We start from the raw sequence: 17,295 nt of genomic DNA, 5'->3' as shown, positions 1-17,295 counted from the left end.
TCTTTCTCTAAATCCACGCAATAGCATATGTATAGGCTCCCTCCCTTCGAAAAACATTATTGTCACTCACCTACGAAGGACCAACCTTCGAGCTTGTGAAGAGTAAAGGCTCCAGCGACTATGTAACAAAGCATCGCACCTAAACAGATGCTGATCGGTGCTAATATCGTTACGTTCGGTCGATCCCCGGAACCCAAACTCGAAACTTCGTCCTTAGGGCTAACTTTGATTTCCGCTGTACTCGTAAACGTGGACGCATTTGCACGAACGTAAAACGGTTCCTGCAACTGTAATTGCTGCTGCTGCTGGGCCAATTCCTCTTGTTGTCGTTTCTTCCTCATCCTTCTCTCCTTTTCCTGATAAACGACATATTGTTTTATCAATTATAATGGAATAAAATAAAAAAGTTATTGTTTTAGGCAAAGAGTGAGACATTCCTCTCTCTCTCTCTCTCTCTCTCTCTCTCTCTCTCTCCCTCTCCCTCTCTCTCTCCCTCTCCCTCTTTCCCTCACCTGCATTCGCTTCTCGTCGTAACAGCAATAGCCGCAATTGGAGCAGAGACAGCAACAGAGGGCACGAGTAAACACACCCCTGGCACATCTGGACAATAGTCCACCGGCACTTGACAAGTATATCAAGGTCAACGGAATGCCAAGACTGGCGTAGCCCATTGTGGCCAGTTTACCCCACGTGGACCTTGGAGCGATGCTACCGTAACCTGCAAAACGAACAAGAGACATTGCTATAAATAAGCGAATGAGAGGGTAGAGTAGACTGACACAAAGGCTAAATGGGAAACAGAAGGCTGGTATGGTTAGTTATGAAATTGTCACGAGAGAAACTGGCGATTGCCGAATAGAAGGACTATTCGTCAATGTCGTTTTACCTTATCGTTTCTACGTGTACAGGGTGTTCTCTTAACTATATATGACCAAACGTAAAAAATCGTGTGGTATGGATGATGGAAAGACAAAATTTTCCTCTACCATTTTAAAATCTATCGATCCCCTATGAAAAAAGTTATTGAGGATTTTAAATTGCTTAATTAATGTATTTGTATTGGTCCGAGGGCCATTCTATCAGGCTGGACCAATACGAAATCAGAGGATTGTTAAGTCAATTGGTGCATTTTAATCGACACGCGCCATAGTCGCTGACTGTCAATGAATAGTGGCGGCTGGGATCAACGTTTGATAGCGCATCGGCTATAGCACCTTAATTTTAGTCAGCGAAATATTTCAGAATCATCCTAAGCATATAACCAGCAACAATTTTTTATATTTTACGAATAAAAAGATGAATAAAATATTAAGTTCGTCGGAGAACGAGAGTACGACGGTTTGAATGCTGAAGAGAAGATGCTGATGAGTGGGAATGAGGAAAGTGCGTTAAAATGACGTAGAGACTACTTGCGTTCAGGGCCACTCAGTGCTGCAGGGTTGTCTAAGAGCAACCACTGCGAAGAGTCAGCGTTGCTGATGAGTGTCCTGAATGAAAATCGCGCAGCGCAGTTGAGCACTCATGCAGTGACCGCTAACTGAGCGCTGCGTCTACTAAATTACGCCCAATATGAATCATCGAATTAAGCAAATTTTAATCCTCGACAACTTTTTCGTTAAGGACAAGATTTATGAATGATGTAGAAACTTTTCATCTATATGGATATATGTGTACCATCTAAATTTATAGAACCAACCACGATTAAAGGGTCACCCGGTGTATGAACAACTAGCAAACCTTTTTTTATTCCCTGCTCGTTATCCATTTCCATTTGTTACACGAGCGAATGTCAGTCGTCGTGAATTTACCTCATCGATCCTGAGAAAATTTACCAAAGACCAATATCCTTTTGCCACCCCGAAAACGCAACTAATTTTCCGTGAATACCGTAAACATCGAGATTCGACTCAATTTTGCTAATGCATTTCGATAAGAGATTGAAGCTTTTCAATATTAAGCACCGAGTCGGCCATAGAACAGCACTGTGCTCTCAGTTTTTTTTTCTTTCGCTTTCCATCGCGCGCGAACACACACAGACAACATACGCGAGCGGGAAAGATTCTTTCATGCGAATCGATCAACGCTGCATTCCAGCAAACACGCTTATCCTTTAAACCGCAAAGTGCTCTCTCGCCTTTATATTAGTTTATATATATATACATATACTATATACCTATGCGCATCTACATATCTATATACAAACAGTTTTCATTGTAAAATCTTTATATAAATAATGTGTCCTTTTCCACTCGAAATCCCCACCCCTTTCCAATATCATTCCATTCCCCCTGTACGTCCATAATCGAACTTTACCACTTTTCATGCACTATAATCAAAATTCCGCGTGGAAAAGCCCTCGCGATTCTTGGCGATCACGGCAGTACGTATCGTTCAATTAAAATGAAACGTTGGAAAGTTGATTTTAGAGGGACGTGACACGTTTCGATCGATTGATTTGATGGTAGGGAGATACTCAATAATTATAAACGATTACGAACGTTGCTGTGTCGCTCGAAGCAATTGTATCAGTGTGAATCAGCCGAATCTAATCCTCGCTCACTGATTCTTGCACGTTTCAATGGACCAACAATATAGGAGAATGTACGCAGGGCTGGGAGACGGAAGAGTATAACTCGTGCATGCGCGCACAGAGTCAGTAAAATTTAATTATGCGTTAGCAATAACAGTGTGCACTGTGGCTAACGGTGCAACATATTCCCCTCCCTTACTGGCACCAACACTGTTGAAACTTGTAGCAACGCGTTGATTATTTTCTCAGGTAAGAATATATATATAAGAAATACATTAAACCCATTTCGCTAGAGAGAGAGAGAGAGATGGAGAGAGCCAGATTTCCCAACAGAGATTCCAGTCGAATGGACAAACCTTAGCCAAGTACGATTCATCAGGTTCCTCTCTGTTTTACACGATTATACAACGTAGGGACAAAACACGGCCCACGAATGCCTCTCGGTGACCTCTCCTCCTTTCACCGTTTTGCTTCTGATTACGTTTCTTTTTTTCTACACGACGACGACGACGACGACGACGACGTTTCCGTAGAAACTAACCTAAATCAAGCCCGCATCACACGCAGAAGGGAAACGGAAATTAAACTCTCCCAGCTTCTTGCTCTTTCACCAATTATCGTCGCCAGCTTAAGAAGCCAAACGCAATTAGAACTATCAACGGAATTATCTGTTTCTACGTTCGGTACAGTCATTTATTTATTTCCTCCTTTTGCGCCATTCGTATATAAGCGAATTCTAAACACTGTTGTTCCGTTTGTATTTACCTTTCGGACGGATCTCTGAGAAAACGAGAATTCCATCAGATTCGCAAAAAGACATTTTCGAGATAACAAGGAATTAATCTTCTCTTATTTACTGCATGGAATCCAGTGATATATACGTATATCTATATAGATACAGCGTCGACCAGGCGCATGGGTGAGATGCTAATATTTTAATGGATGAAATCAATAATGGAAGACTAAATTGAAACGATAAACTCCGGTATCCGGTATCGATTACCTACGGGTCTTCGGCGAGGAAGACATTGAGAATATGTAGATAGTCGAGATAGAGGAAAATGAAATATCGAAGTGGAGGGGTGAGATTCGAGCGTTTTCTGAAGAACCTGTGCAAGATGGACGATATCGATGGGAGGATGAATGAAAAATTATACGGCTCGATGTTAATGAATTTTCCAAATCCAAAAGAGGATTCCGTTGACGAGGATGGTCCAAGGTATATCTTTGATCTGAGTCAGCGCGATTTAATGAGATCCTGGCTGGACCATGAGGTATAGAAAATACCGATGGCGAGTCGTTTTGCTCGCTTCGCCCCGCCGTCATTTTCCAGATTATCGCGAACGATGGTTCTCTAGCTCCCATGGCAGAACATAAAGGAATCCCTGCTTTATACATAAACAATCATTTACGGGCAATGTCCATGATCCAGAAAAATATGCTCAAGCAGTTTCGTGAAATAGCCAGATATATGCGATTTGGATTATTGAATAAAGCTCTTCAGGGCTATTGTACCAGCAGCAGTTAGCGTAGAGGGAATGCCATTCGTCTTCGAGATATTGTTTCATCCTTTCTCAGCGAGAATCACGATAGCACGAAGCCGAAGCCGGTATTCGGCGGATTAAATCGATTTGCATATCGACATCCTCTGGATTTACTCGTAGGACTAGCTTCTCCAGAGAATCCAAACTCACGTCTTTCTCCTAATCACACCAATGCTCCACGGACGATATGCGCTTTATTATCGAGCCTTATCTGGAAAAAACGAGAAATTTATTAGCCTATACCCTATTGAAGCTTCTACTCAACCGACACACACACACACACACACACACCAGAGGGGCTTGCTTGATAGCCTGAAAAATCCTGAATTGGATCCTCGTTTGCCAGATGTCGTAGCTGATATGAAAAATATCCTATACAAGAAGCCCTCGAGGGTGGCTCTGATCGAACACCTTACACCCGAAGAAAGGGAGAATCTCAAGACGTTAAACAATTTCCCACAAGCAAACGTTTTAAACGTCCAAGTGTATGAATTTATATGGAAAAGTTTCTCGGCTCTTTCGTATACTGCTGCAGGAGCACGATTCACCCTATTATTAATCATGGCTTACCTGATTGTTTGAGAATAATTTATATATAGTACAGTTTTCCCCAAGGATCGCTTGATAATATCAGCGATGCAATTCGGGTAGAACACGAAATTCACCGGCTACTGAGAAACTAGCCCCGAACAACGCGTTTATTCTAGCAAATTAAGACCTTTGTTACGTAAATTGATATAAACAAGAAGAAGGCCAGGATGAGAATATTTTGCAAGAGAATGCCAGTGCAGGCAGATATATATATTTGTCTGCTGTAAGCAGTAACAAACAGTAAAGAAGTAAAGCTGATGAGACTTGTAGTGATGGATGGGTCTTTCCGATGTTTTTGTTTCTGAAGAAATTAAGATGTTATTGAATTCTTTGCTTGGTATAACCGATTGTGGTTATACACCTGATGTTGGCGAAAAGCATTCTCACCTGAGAATTCGCGATGAGAGTTACAAGGCTCGATTTGTTGAAGAGCAGTTAGTGCGTGACTCTTGGTACTTGGAAATATAACAATTAAAGCGATAAGGTGAGTGATATTGACCAATTCGTCTACTGCTTGATTCTCGTCCTGTGTATATATGTATATTATGATACGTAGGTCGCAAGAACCAAAGTGAAACTCCGACAAAGTTATCGAGAACGTTGTGAATACAACTAGATTGTGTCATCCGGAGAAGCTTGTCTACAACAACACGACCTTATCACGTACCCTTCTCTATTTTCAGCGTCGCAATATTCCAGGCTCTTCCTCGTTAAAGGACACTCTCAGCATCTTCTCGGAAGAACCATGTCAAGTGGAAAAACACAAGAAAAAATCATCGACGTTATATTCGCTGATTATCCAAAAAGATATAGTAAAATCGCGTTTCGAAAAATATTTAGGGAGACTGATTGCGAAGCTTTCGGTAAGCTATACGACTAGCGAGGACTAAGACGACATGATATAGTCGGATGAAGCGACGCGTCACGTGATTATGACGTCATGTACGACCCATAGCTTACTCTTACTACTTAGAGCGAGAGTGCCGAGGGTGCCGGCCGAGCCGAGTCTTCTAGCATCTTAGCACGCGTTCAAAGCTTTTCATATGTCGTTTTACCAGACTGTTTCATTTTGGGCACAATTTACTTTGTTAATTCTCGTTCCCGTAATTGTGAGTCTTGACGAAATATCGCTGCTGGCAGGATCTCGGAGAATATTCACGAGAATTTCAAGATGTAACGAGATGGATGTTTGACGTAAGACCAGAAACTACTGGAATCCGTCAAACTTTACGATGAGAAGGAGAACAGCTGAAGAGTAAATCACGCGTATAGTACGGGTGAAGCAGGAAACAGCGTCTCGGTTATGAACCGTCTTGGACTATACCCATGACACTGAAAGACCCGTATATACAAGCATCGATACCTTCCATCTATAGCTCCCGCCTCTATATCGAGCGAATGCCCATGCTACAAATCGACCACTTTAACGCTTCCTCGCGAGTTTCGACGTCATCCCTCTTCCATTCGATAAGTGATTGTAAAAAAGAAATCAAAAGAAAAATATAGTCGATAAAAATCTGCATTGAACGAAACATTTTATTTTCTATCGTTCTTCAACAGCTTTCAAATATTTCACCATTAATTATTCATATAACAGAATCGTTTTCCTTTCAAATTTAAAGCATGTCTGACCAGTATACACCGCTATATAGAGTTCGAACATACCGTAGCTTCGTCCTCTTTGTGTAATTTTCAGGGAAACGAACAATATGTACCGTGACTAGCACCAATAACGCGTGCAGTTCTCAAATTAAAAGGAATCGAGCGCAATGAAATTACCTCGATGTGCTTGATAATTGTCAATTTTGTTTTCAGTTCCCGTGGGTGTTTACGCGTGGTAGTGGGTGCGCGTGTGTGTGTGTGTGTGTGTGTGTGTGTGTGCTCCTGGAAGAATGGGGATAATTGTGCGAAGGTTACGTGTAGAGCGGAGCTAGGAGAGGAGGAGGAGGAGGAAGGTGTATCGCAAACTCGTTTTCCCGGGGGAGGCAGGAGAGCCAGGAGGACTCGGGAGCTGAATAGACGAGCTTGGTGGCCACCGGGAAAAGGAGAGGAAAAGGAATGGTAGGAAAAAATCGTTGAAACTTCTGGAAAGTAGCGTGGCTTGTTTGTCACAGCTTACACTTTGTTTGGTTTTATTTTTTTTCCATGCCCTATCTCCTTTTCCACGCAAGGTACAGGGACTGGCGAGTCAGCCAGCTGTTAACGTTATCATTTGCCAAACCGGATGATAAAATCGCTCATTATTTCTTTACTATTGCCTCGCGCTCCTCTCCAGCGTGATTCTTACTCGCTTTCCGAGCTGTTATGTCGCAAAATTGCCACTGGAAAGCATAAAGGACAAAGGGGTGTTGGTGGTAAACAGAAGGCAATCACGACGGGACTCGGTAAAATAGCGTATCCTCCTCGGTATTTCAGCAGAGACTTATCAGCCTTTACTCGCGTTATTAGTTCCATCGCAGAGAGAAGAGAGAAATAGCCGAATTAAAAGTACAAGTATTTAATTCGAGCAGCGATGAGACGAAGTAATCGTTTGAAGGAGCTTTTAATTTTCCTATACTTTTATTTCTATCTCGTCTAATTCACGGAGAATTGCTCATCCCTTCGAGTGTTTTATTCCTTTAGCGCGGGTCCTTTTTCTTTTAGCCACGGTGTGTAGCCACAGCAGTCTATAGTGTATTACGGTCGGGGCGAGGCGAGGCTCTCCGGAGAAAAGGAATTTCGCGAAAGGTCGTCCTACAGAGCCCTGTGTTCCGCTTACAGTCGTATAACTATTGTATTTCTAAGTTGAGAGAAAACAGCGTAGAGCGTATCGGATAGAAAGTGGGTTCTTTAAATGCGCTTAAAGTTTTAATAGGGCAAAAAGCTCCGCTGCAGGATCCCCCTGCATATTTCAATCGGAGAAACACTCGAGTATCTGCGCTACTATGAGCTACGTCCAAGTTTCACTTACACCTCGATTCCCTTAATCGTTCAATTTTAGCAAGCTCAGCCTGCTGCACCGTTACAATCAATTCCAACGAAAAGCCGGAAGAACAGCGCAATTTCCAACTGCATGGATATTTCAAAAAGAAGCAAACTATACATCATTACTTTTGCTGCTTTTTTCACGACATTTAATATTACAAACTATATATATAAGCCAGGGAATACGGCTTCTTGGCGAATGCATTTTTCCCATGAATATTTATAAGTTATCTATAGACATTTGAATTACTGCAGTATTTTGATGCAAATAGACAGGGGACGCACTCTTATTCCGCTAAATATATTTTTGCAAAGTTCTCTCCAGTGACAATAGAGGGGGGGGGGGGGGGGGAAGCTTCATGGGTTATTAGAATAGAGAATCACACGCGCCGCGCGCGCTATATTTGTGCAAATGACTGTAATGCAGCATATGATCGTCGTTGTGCTCGAATTCCAGAGTCGAGCAGGTCGTCTTTCGAAGTATAGGGTGTGTTTGGGAGTAGGGAGGTAGGTATGCTCTCGATGTGATAACAACGGATGCTTCATGCTGGCATAGAGAGGGAGAGAGAGAGTACGCTCTGTACATTTACTTATTCGCAGCAGCGTACAAATAGAAATCGGTATGCTTGGAGATTGCACGTAGACACGATTAATATAGATTTACATTACTCGAGCATTTGTGTAGGTCAACGTACGTGTTTGTGTGTGCGCGCGCGCGTGTATAGGAGGAGAGTGAACTGTCTTGGATCGTAATATCGTTTTAATTATGCTCAGCGTATTTGCGCCGGGTTGCGTTATTAATTTTGGGTTCTCGCGCCGAGAGACTTACGATTACGAGCTCGTGGATGTCACTGTGCTGCAGTGAGAGCACCGAGTAGTTGGGGGATTGGAGAAGGGACGTAAGGATGGTAGTGAGAGGGGAGGGTGGGGGGCAAGCCAAGCAAACTGGCAGCCTCTGGCGTGGTCTACTCGAACCTGGCAAAGCGAGACGCCGAGAGACGAACCTGCTTCGCTGCTCTTTCCAGCCAAGCAAGTGCACGTTGCCGAGGAAAACCGGTGAGAAAATGAGAGAACCTCCTCCCAGGACCCAGAGACACGTAAACGGGAATGGGAAATGAAGACGGAGCTAGTTCAGGAATAAGCGCTGGAAGAAAACCAAGATGATCGAGTTTACCCAACAGCGAAGAAATACTTACGTCTGACATAGAGAAATTATCCTTCTGCGTCCATTTATGTGGCATTGACGCTAAGGGAGGGAGAAAGGGAGGGGGGGGGGGAGGGGGCGTTGTGCAAGATGAAACTGATAGCTTGTAAACATGGGTGAATTGTGTATCGGTGCGAACAATAGGTTTTTAGAGCCACTGTTTATCTTTTTAACGAGTGAAATTTTAGCTGGAAATGGGATTATGGCGCATCTATACTATATGTATCCTGGTGGTATAGGGTAACGGTAGCCAATAACGTGCCGGAGATGTTATTGCACCAAGACAGGACTGTTAGAATGCTTCTCGCATGCCTACTACCGAACCGATGTGTAAGGCCACTACTGGGCGTTTGCTGTTTGTTTGTGTGCGCACACTGCCGTATGCAAATTATTCCGCACGCTAAATTAAACGGCTGCGAGCTGTCCCCGAAACCACGATGCAAACAAATGCCGAGATAACGGCGTGCACTGCACCATTTTCCCTGCGAACGGGAACGTGTTAATTGTCTCGAAAGGCTCTATCTCCTTATGCTTCTCCTCTATTTTACTCCATCCACCACCTCTTTATTTCTCTTTTATTTCATTCCCCTGGACTCTTCGAGTCCCATTAAATTATTCCTACTATGCATTCCTCTTCCCACATAATTCTTTACAAGATTTCCTTCCGTGCCATTCTTTTTTCGCTCAAATTTATTCATTTCGCAATCTCGCTTTTACCAAGCACTTTGCCCCGTGTATACCTTGGCCATGTAGGACGACGAATATGTGTACAGTACCATGGGAAGGAGGAGTGCGGCTGCTTGGAGAAATAGGTAGGCAGAGTATACATTCCTGATGTATGAGATATCCCTATACGTGGAAGGAGCCACGTCAGGAAAATCCTGACCCGTAAAATATATCTTCAGAGGCTGTGTGTTGGCTTATGCCGCGCGTCTTACACGCCAAGATGTTTCTATTTCATAGAATCGCTCGTTATTCGGTCCTACATTGGCTAGCCTAGTTTCTCTCCTCCTCGCAGCGAGCCAACGAGAAAATTTAAATTTTCTAACGGATCGCTCGTGTGTATAGGGATTTCCCTGCATCCGAATCGCGTAGTGATGCTTTTTATTGTACTAGAGAGAGAGAGAGAGAGAGAGGAATGGGACAGTGCTGCCAACGGGTTTTTCTTTAAATTAACCGCACAAGTTGCTCTCGCTCTCCCCAGCCCAGCGGTGACATGGTATCCGCTCCCTCTCTTCGCCCCTATATATACCTGCGTACCTACCACCATTAATATTCTTGTTATACTATTATTGTTATTATCCCCGTCTCCCTTTCCTTCGCTGGCAGGTTTGACGCAGCGGCTGGACGGTAAAATTTTTTATCGTGAAAAGCAGCGGTACCAATTTTGCATAATTCAGCAACGGAAAATTTAAAAACATGAAGTAAGGACTGTAAGCGGTGAAAAAATAAGCGTTATATGTATGCATCCTCATTAACTTTATAGGGTTCTTTATTGGTAGACTAAAATTATATTTTATACAGCAAATGGGGATAAAGAGATCTTCTTTCATACTCTCACGCGTGTTATTTTATTACGAGATTTTTCTAACTTTTCGAATAACGGATTTAATTTTATTTCCCATAGAGATTTTTATTCGCCGACGAAAGTTTTACTCGTAAAACGTTAATTATGCCATAAATGAGGGATTATGGCTTTAACTCTCAGCTCTTATTATATCTTACAAATAAATCTATCAACGATACAATTATTGCGGGCTCTGGAAAGGATGATTTTTGGTGCTCGTTTGTCGGACGTACACGGTTCGTCCGAATAAGGCGAGTAAAAGGAGAAACGTGAGAATGCAATAAGGCAACTGATGGAATACTGGCGTTTCAAAGAAATGAAAGTTAAATTTGTACGTGACGTCAGGGATAACGAGTAGGGGAATACGATAACGCTACGCTATAAATCACAACGAAAAGATTCGTTATGCCACCCTGGCATTATTTGTTACAAGGATCTTGATAGATATTACGACAAGAAGCTGGAATAATAATGTCAGCCACTTGTTATAAATATAAAGAGAAGGAAGAGCTGGAATGGATAAAAATAATTCCTTTCCCGCAAACGCTCGTCTTGTTTACATTTTCAATTGTCCAAAGAGCTTTCCTACTATTCGCATAATATTATAAGAGTAATAATGAAAAAAATTGCTTCTGTGCTGCGTATGTGTGTGTGTGTGCGTGCATGACTAAATTAAAATCAGGAGTATACATATATATATATGCACTTGCGTTTACGTACAGAGTCTTTTCAATACGAAGAGCTTTTTGGCGCATGTCCAAGAAAGAAGCAGTGGTATCGCGTTTAACGCTTTAAGCCTTACATCGAGACTGATTACCTTAAGAGAGATTTGTCAAATTTTCACTTTTGGAATACTTCCAGACGCAACATGTTTTACCCTTGAAATAATCGCTTTGCCGGAAGAATCAGTAGAGAGTAATTTGATAGAGTGGTAAGTAATTCGGTTAATTAGGGAAGGATCGCCCTGGATGGAGTATAAATTGTCAAGAAGGATTCTGGCGGAGAATTTGGAAAAAAATTTATGTTCCGGATGTTTACCGGAGCTGGAATTCAGGGGAGTCGGGGTTGGTGAGTAGCAAGTGGGCAGTTGGTGTTAATAGCGGAGCCCTCTTGCACCTACATTACTAGGGAGGAGGGTGGCTGGCTATTAGTAGTAATTACGGGGGCAATAAGTCTCTGCCTAATACTTCTCTCCTTCGGCCTTTCATCTTCCACCTCCTCGAGGCGACGACGCTATATACAGACGCTGCAGAAACGGTATTCACCCTCGTCGTCACTCCCACCCCCTCTCTCTCTTTTCCATCCCTCTACTCCCTTTACTCACCATCTCTTCTCCACACGAAATCCCTATCTATCTACCTACCTAAATTCCACTACTAAAGTGAAAAGAACCTCCACCCCTCTCCTAATTCTTCAGCAAAATCCAGACACGCGTGCAATATCTACATGCATATTCCACACTAGACTCCAAATGGCTCAACTTTTTGCCCAGAAATATGCCAAGAATTAATTATACGCAATTTCCCAGAGACGCCTAAGAAAGATACCACCACGCAGTACTTTTAATTAAGTCGCTGCATTTGTAACATTAGTCAAAGTTAACAAGCCAACGCCTGTTATGTGTGTATATAAGCCATAGCTAGACACACAGAGATACATATGCAGCTAGAAGGATGTTCCTTCGCTCCCTCCGCTTATACCTACATGTATATATATAGGTGGACAGTGACGGAGTTTTTTTTTATTTTTTTCAGCAGTTTCGGCGAGTAAATTCACGATACGCTCGTTCCACGTAAGCCGCAGTCTATGGGATTGCTGGAAAGGGCTGCGTGTTGCAACCGGAGATCAACGAAGCGAGAGAATCGCTGGACTTTATGCTATTGCGGCGCGTACGTGCTGCAAAATGCGCTTCATTAACGTTTATAACCGTTAAAGAAGCTGCTGTTTTCCGCGGAGGCCATCTTGTTACGCGACAAGCGCAAAATTGTTCAACAGTTGCATCCCCGCTGGACGGAGAGAATAGTTATAGCTTTTGCCTAGCTGTATACTTTTTAATTGCTTCTCTCTAACTCTCTTTTCCTCTCTCCCCCCCCCCCCCCTCCCCTCCACCCGCCCCATCCTCTCATCTCTTCACAGATTTTTCTCCACAACCAACGAATCTCCCCCTTCGCCACCCAGCGATGGCAACTCGTGCAAGCACCACGGAAGAAATATTCATTTGAAAAAATTATACAACTCGATAGTTCCAACCCCCATCTCCATCCGTGTATATGTATTCGGAGAACGCCATCCTCGGTCGGAGAATAGAGATGTTCATTAGTCGGCGTCAAAAGTTGCGCCATTCTTGCAACTATATGTATATATGTAGCATAGCCGCACGTCAATAATATTATTGATAATAATCAAAAGGAACTATCGAAAGTGAATAAGGTTTGTAATTAGGGGAAACGCTGGCTAATCGTACTCAACACACACACACACACACACACACACACACAGGTTAGAAGCAAAGAGTGAAATTTCGTAACAATGAATTAAAAGCGATAAGTGAGTTATCTATCCCTCCTCCTCCCTCCAGAGATTGTTTTATAAGTGAGATTAATGCGCTTGTTGAAAGATTCCTGGAATTTCCAATTTCAGTTTCTTGTCGAAGCTTAATGACTGCTACTGCTGCTCGGCCGGCAAGTGAAGTGAGTATCGAAATTCATAATGGGCAGTGGGGGTGGCTGTAAAATTAGTTGCAAAACTAATAGCGTCTTTTAACTACGATAGGGCGAGTCTTCTTCTTCGTGGAATTCATAATTTATGGATATCGAAAGAAATAACGCGCGCGCGGTGGATGAAATTTTGCAAACTTGATTGAAAATTGACAAGAATGTCGAGTGAATAAACTGTATTGTATATATATTATAGTATAAAGATATAGATATATAGTTGGTTAAATGTTGGAGAGGGATCGATAATCGCTTATAGCTCGTACGTTTCCATTGGAAACACGAGGAAGTTACTCTCCCAAGAGAAGAGCTTAATACCCCCTCCCTCCTCTACCCCTTGTCCGAACGATCCTAGAACGATTTTCTTTGGAGGTCGAGCAACAATGGAACGAGCGACAGCGCGATAGTCTAAGGAGACTCAATATTTACTTTGTGCGTCCTATACGTACATGAGAGCTCCTTCTCGTTATCGCATTTGTGTGCTCAGCCGGTTGCTGGATCCTCGTCAAGAACGTTTTCCCGGTATCGCGCGGCGAAAGCTGGCCTCGATGCCCCCGACGCCCCCGACGCCCCTGACGCGACGCGACGCGACGCGACGACTACGAAACGGCCGAAACTTTCAATGGATATTCATGACGACAAAAATCGCGCTATAAATTCATCCTGCAGGACTCTGCTGCTTTTTTCCTCCGCACGCCTCTTTTTCCCTTTTCTACAGCGTGATGGAATATTTTTGATAAAGCCTGAAAAACTATATAGCACAGGACGGTGTCGATCTTTTACGCATACAAATAAGCGCGCAGTTGTTTCGCCCGGCGCATGCGGATGATTGATGTTTTTCATGTTGACAGATTTATTAATGTCTGTTGGGAAATTTTTTAAATTCTTATACACATTGTATATACATGTATAGTATATATTCTTCCATCCTTTTCTCTCATTACCGAGCTTTTATTCGTTCCATCGATTTTCTTATTCGCGCAGCCAAGCTTTTCAGTCTTTGCTCGCTCGGTTGCAATGATTGAACAAACGAAAACGATGATATTTCCTGAAAAGGTAATCTTTCCTGGATTTCATTTAATCCTGGAGATGTATACTTTTTAGATGGAAATTTTCCATGGGAATTCCCCAACTATACTTGGCGTTCCTTTACTTTATTTTCGAGTTACCTCGAGTGATAATATATATATATATATATATATAAATTCTACGATCCTTTCCCCTCATTACCGCGAGCTTTCTCCTTCGCCCCATCGATTTCCCCTATTCTTAGCCGAGATTTTCGCTAATTTGGCAAACTTTTCGCGAGGATTACGATAGAGATTCGAACGGACGAGATGATATCGCGTAACTGGCGTGTTCGGTAAAGAGGAGCACAGCTCTATCCAGGGACGGGCCTAAATGCTCATGCAAATTGCTTTAGCAAGTTTTTACGAGGAAGCATAAAAAGTTCGTTATGGTTTAATGCGCAAGGCTATACGGATAATTCCCGTGTGCGCGCGGTCCAATCGTTAAAGTAAAGATCGAGATGCTCATCGAATAGTGGATAGTTGCATGGAACAAAGAGAGGGAGGACAAGTGTATTTATGGCTTTGGCTATGGTAGCAGGCCCACCACAAACGATCGTTACTGTCTCTCAGAGAATATTTACTGCTATTTCAGCTTCGATTGGCTTGTACGTGGCTCTGATACGAACGGATTTTCCCTCGCTAAGATAACGACTTGGCCAATACGACATTATTGCCTTACTATATATTCATGTACTATATAAAGCTATATTTTACGATATCCTTGTAAAATAAAAATATATATATATATATAATATTTATAAAAGGATAACCCTACCGCGGTATGTGTATATTATATACACGCACACAGACATGTACAAGCGTTTAAAAATTAAAACTGTCGGCTATCTGGCATGATTTACAAGGGGAAATTATAATGCTTCGGAGTCTTTTTAAGCACAGGGCTTAAAATGGTACTTTAATATGGTCGATAAAGCGACATAGTCCGCTTCACGCGGAATTTACAAGGGGAAAAAATTGTTCGTCGCGGAATTGCGCGCGGCGGATGTTGCTGAAAGTGCTGGCGCAGAAAACGCGAGGATCGCGCTGGCCTGGAAATTGTCGCGCGCATATTCGATATCAATTGGAATTCTAGAGGCGCCAATCATAAATACGCAGGCCGTTCTGTTCGATTGGACGAGCAACAGTATATCAAATATTATCGAAAAGCTGGACGCGTCAGTCCGCAAATTAAGTCCCCGTAGTGGCACGCGCGCGCGTCGTCGAACCTATTTTAATTTCAATCGCAATTTTCCACCTTTTCATCATCGGCTCTCGCGTTTCCTTCCCTTATATTGCGTATCGCGATGCTGCTGCTGCTGCCACTGATACTCCCCCCACCCCCACCCCCCTCCCGCTACCCTACACCCGCACATCACCAACCCTAAACCCCTGCGTACCTCCATAATCCTTTTGGAAACTGGTATAATACACACGCCAAGTGCCCATCCGGTAATTGCCACTGTCATCCCATTGTTCAAATTTGTTCAAAAATGGATGAATCGCATTACCAAATAAAAGCCGATGGGAAATTAATCCAATAAAGCTTAATTGAACATCAGATTCTAATTTGAATTTAATTGAATTTCAACGTTTGGCACGAATGTATACAGCGCTGAGTTGATATTGATCGTTTGCGAGTAAGTTTTCTAAATAAACAGTAATTGTATTGAAACGGGCGCATGAATCAAGATTACCCTCGGAAACCGATTGCAAAATCAGCACGAAATTACTGTCATTGAGAAATATACATACGTGTGTACATATTATAGTCCGAATAAACTATACACGTATGCAGCTCGGATTACATTAATCCGTGCTCTACTAATTTACAGTTGAAATGATTTTTGCTATGCAAATTGTAGTATTTTGCATTACAGCAATTAATGCGAAACCGTTCATTTCATCGTTTCATGCTTGCTTAGATGCGCGTGTGTGTATTCTGTGTTCAGAGCAAATAACAACATTAGTAGTTATAATTTTTTTTGCCGAATATCGCGTCGATGTTCACCACTGCTGTATGCGAGCACTCTGCAAGATTCCAGGCCAACTTTGATTTGGGCAAGCATCTCTCCATCCTATTTCTGTCTCTCTCCTTCTTCCTCTTCTCTATCAAAGTTTTTCCCTTGTAGCAGCCTGTAGTCTGCTGTCAGTGCATTTAATGCAAGTACCATCTGCATAATATCCAGTCGTAAATCCAGGAAAAGCCCAACGTTAGCCAGGACACTCTCCTCGTGTGTGTGTGTGTGTGTGTGTGTGTACGCGCATATTACGTACATACCTATATAGATAACTAGCCAGGATGATCCCGGGGATTTTATTTCTACGATCTCCAGGGAATAAAGGCTCGCCAACGAGGTAACAGAACTGAAAAAGCTCGCAGGATAATATCAGTATTAATTATATTGCTACGATCGCTACAATGAAACCATTTCGGTGGCTAATTGTTTAACGATTTGCGTGAAAATTTCTGCACATTGCATTAATACGCATTCTACAGTGCAGTTTCTCAATGCTTCCTCCGTTATTCCGCGCTGTAATGCCAGAAAACAAAACATTACAAGGCTTGCATGATAACCCTAAACCTATAATGCTTTCTATCTTCGTTGAGTATAAACATTGTTTATCCCTTTCACGAGCAATAGGATTTTATCGATACTCGTGGGAAGAATCCCTCGGGATGAGTTTAAATAAATTACATCATTGCTCTCTCTGGCAATAATTAGTCATTTTTGTGAAAATATTAATTTAATAATACTATATACGAGTGCCCCACGAACGTTGGCCATGTTAATATCATCGGATAGGGGACAAAAATCTAAGTAAAAAAGTTGTAAACATTTTTTTGCTAACACCTTTAGTTAAAGAGTTATTTGCAATTAAAGATTCTCGATGAGAATAGCTCTTTTCTTAAAGAGGAAGATTGTTTTGGTCGCGCATTATAAGGCCAAAAATGCTAAGATTCTGTGAATTAGAATACTAAGAAAAACACAAAGCCAAACATCTACTATTGAGCCTATTGAAGTGGTTCAAGGCCGATCGGCAGTTTCGAGTGCGAGTGCCATAAAAACAATCAAAACATAAACACACCACTTTACAGGCTCAAGTGGACGT

The 17,295-nt window shown here is 42.4% G+C and overlaps 1 protein-coding gene across 3 annotated transcripts in view; it reads right to left on the bottom strand.

Annotated features, from left to right (window-relative positions):
• LOC136780387 (uncharacterized) overlaps positions 1–17,295 on the bottom strand; it is a 138,594-nt gene that overhangs the window by 524 nt on the left and 120,775 nt on the right. For all 3 annotated transcript variants that reach the window (XM_066738701.1, XM_066738702.1, XM_066738703.1), the window contains 2 exons: positions 513–718; positions 71–356 (listed from right to left, as the gene is read on the bottom strand). In XM_066738701.1, the coding sequence (XP_066594798.1) occupies positions 71–356; positions 513–718 (492 nt within the window). The remainder of the gene's footprint in view (positions 1–70; positions 357–512; positions 719–17,295) is intronic.

Source organism: Prorops nasuta, unplaced genomic scaffold (assembly GCF_024137725.1).
Source record: "Prorops nasuta isolate Cenicafe-Biocafe unplaced genomic scaffold, Cenicafe_Pnas_1.2 PNAS00019, whole genome shotgun sequence".
In the NCBI taxonomy this organism is placed as follows: Eukaryota; Metazoa; Arthropoda; class Insecta; order Hymenoptera; family Bethylidae; genus Prorops; species Prorops nasuta.
The sequence above is the reverse complement of the archived record's forward strand: the minus strand, read 5'-3'. Positions and strand labels throughout refer to the sequence as shown.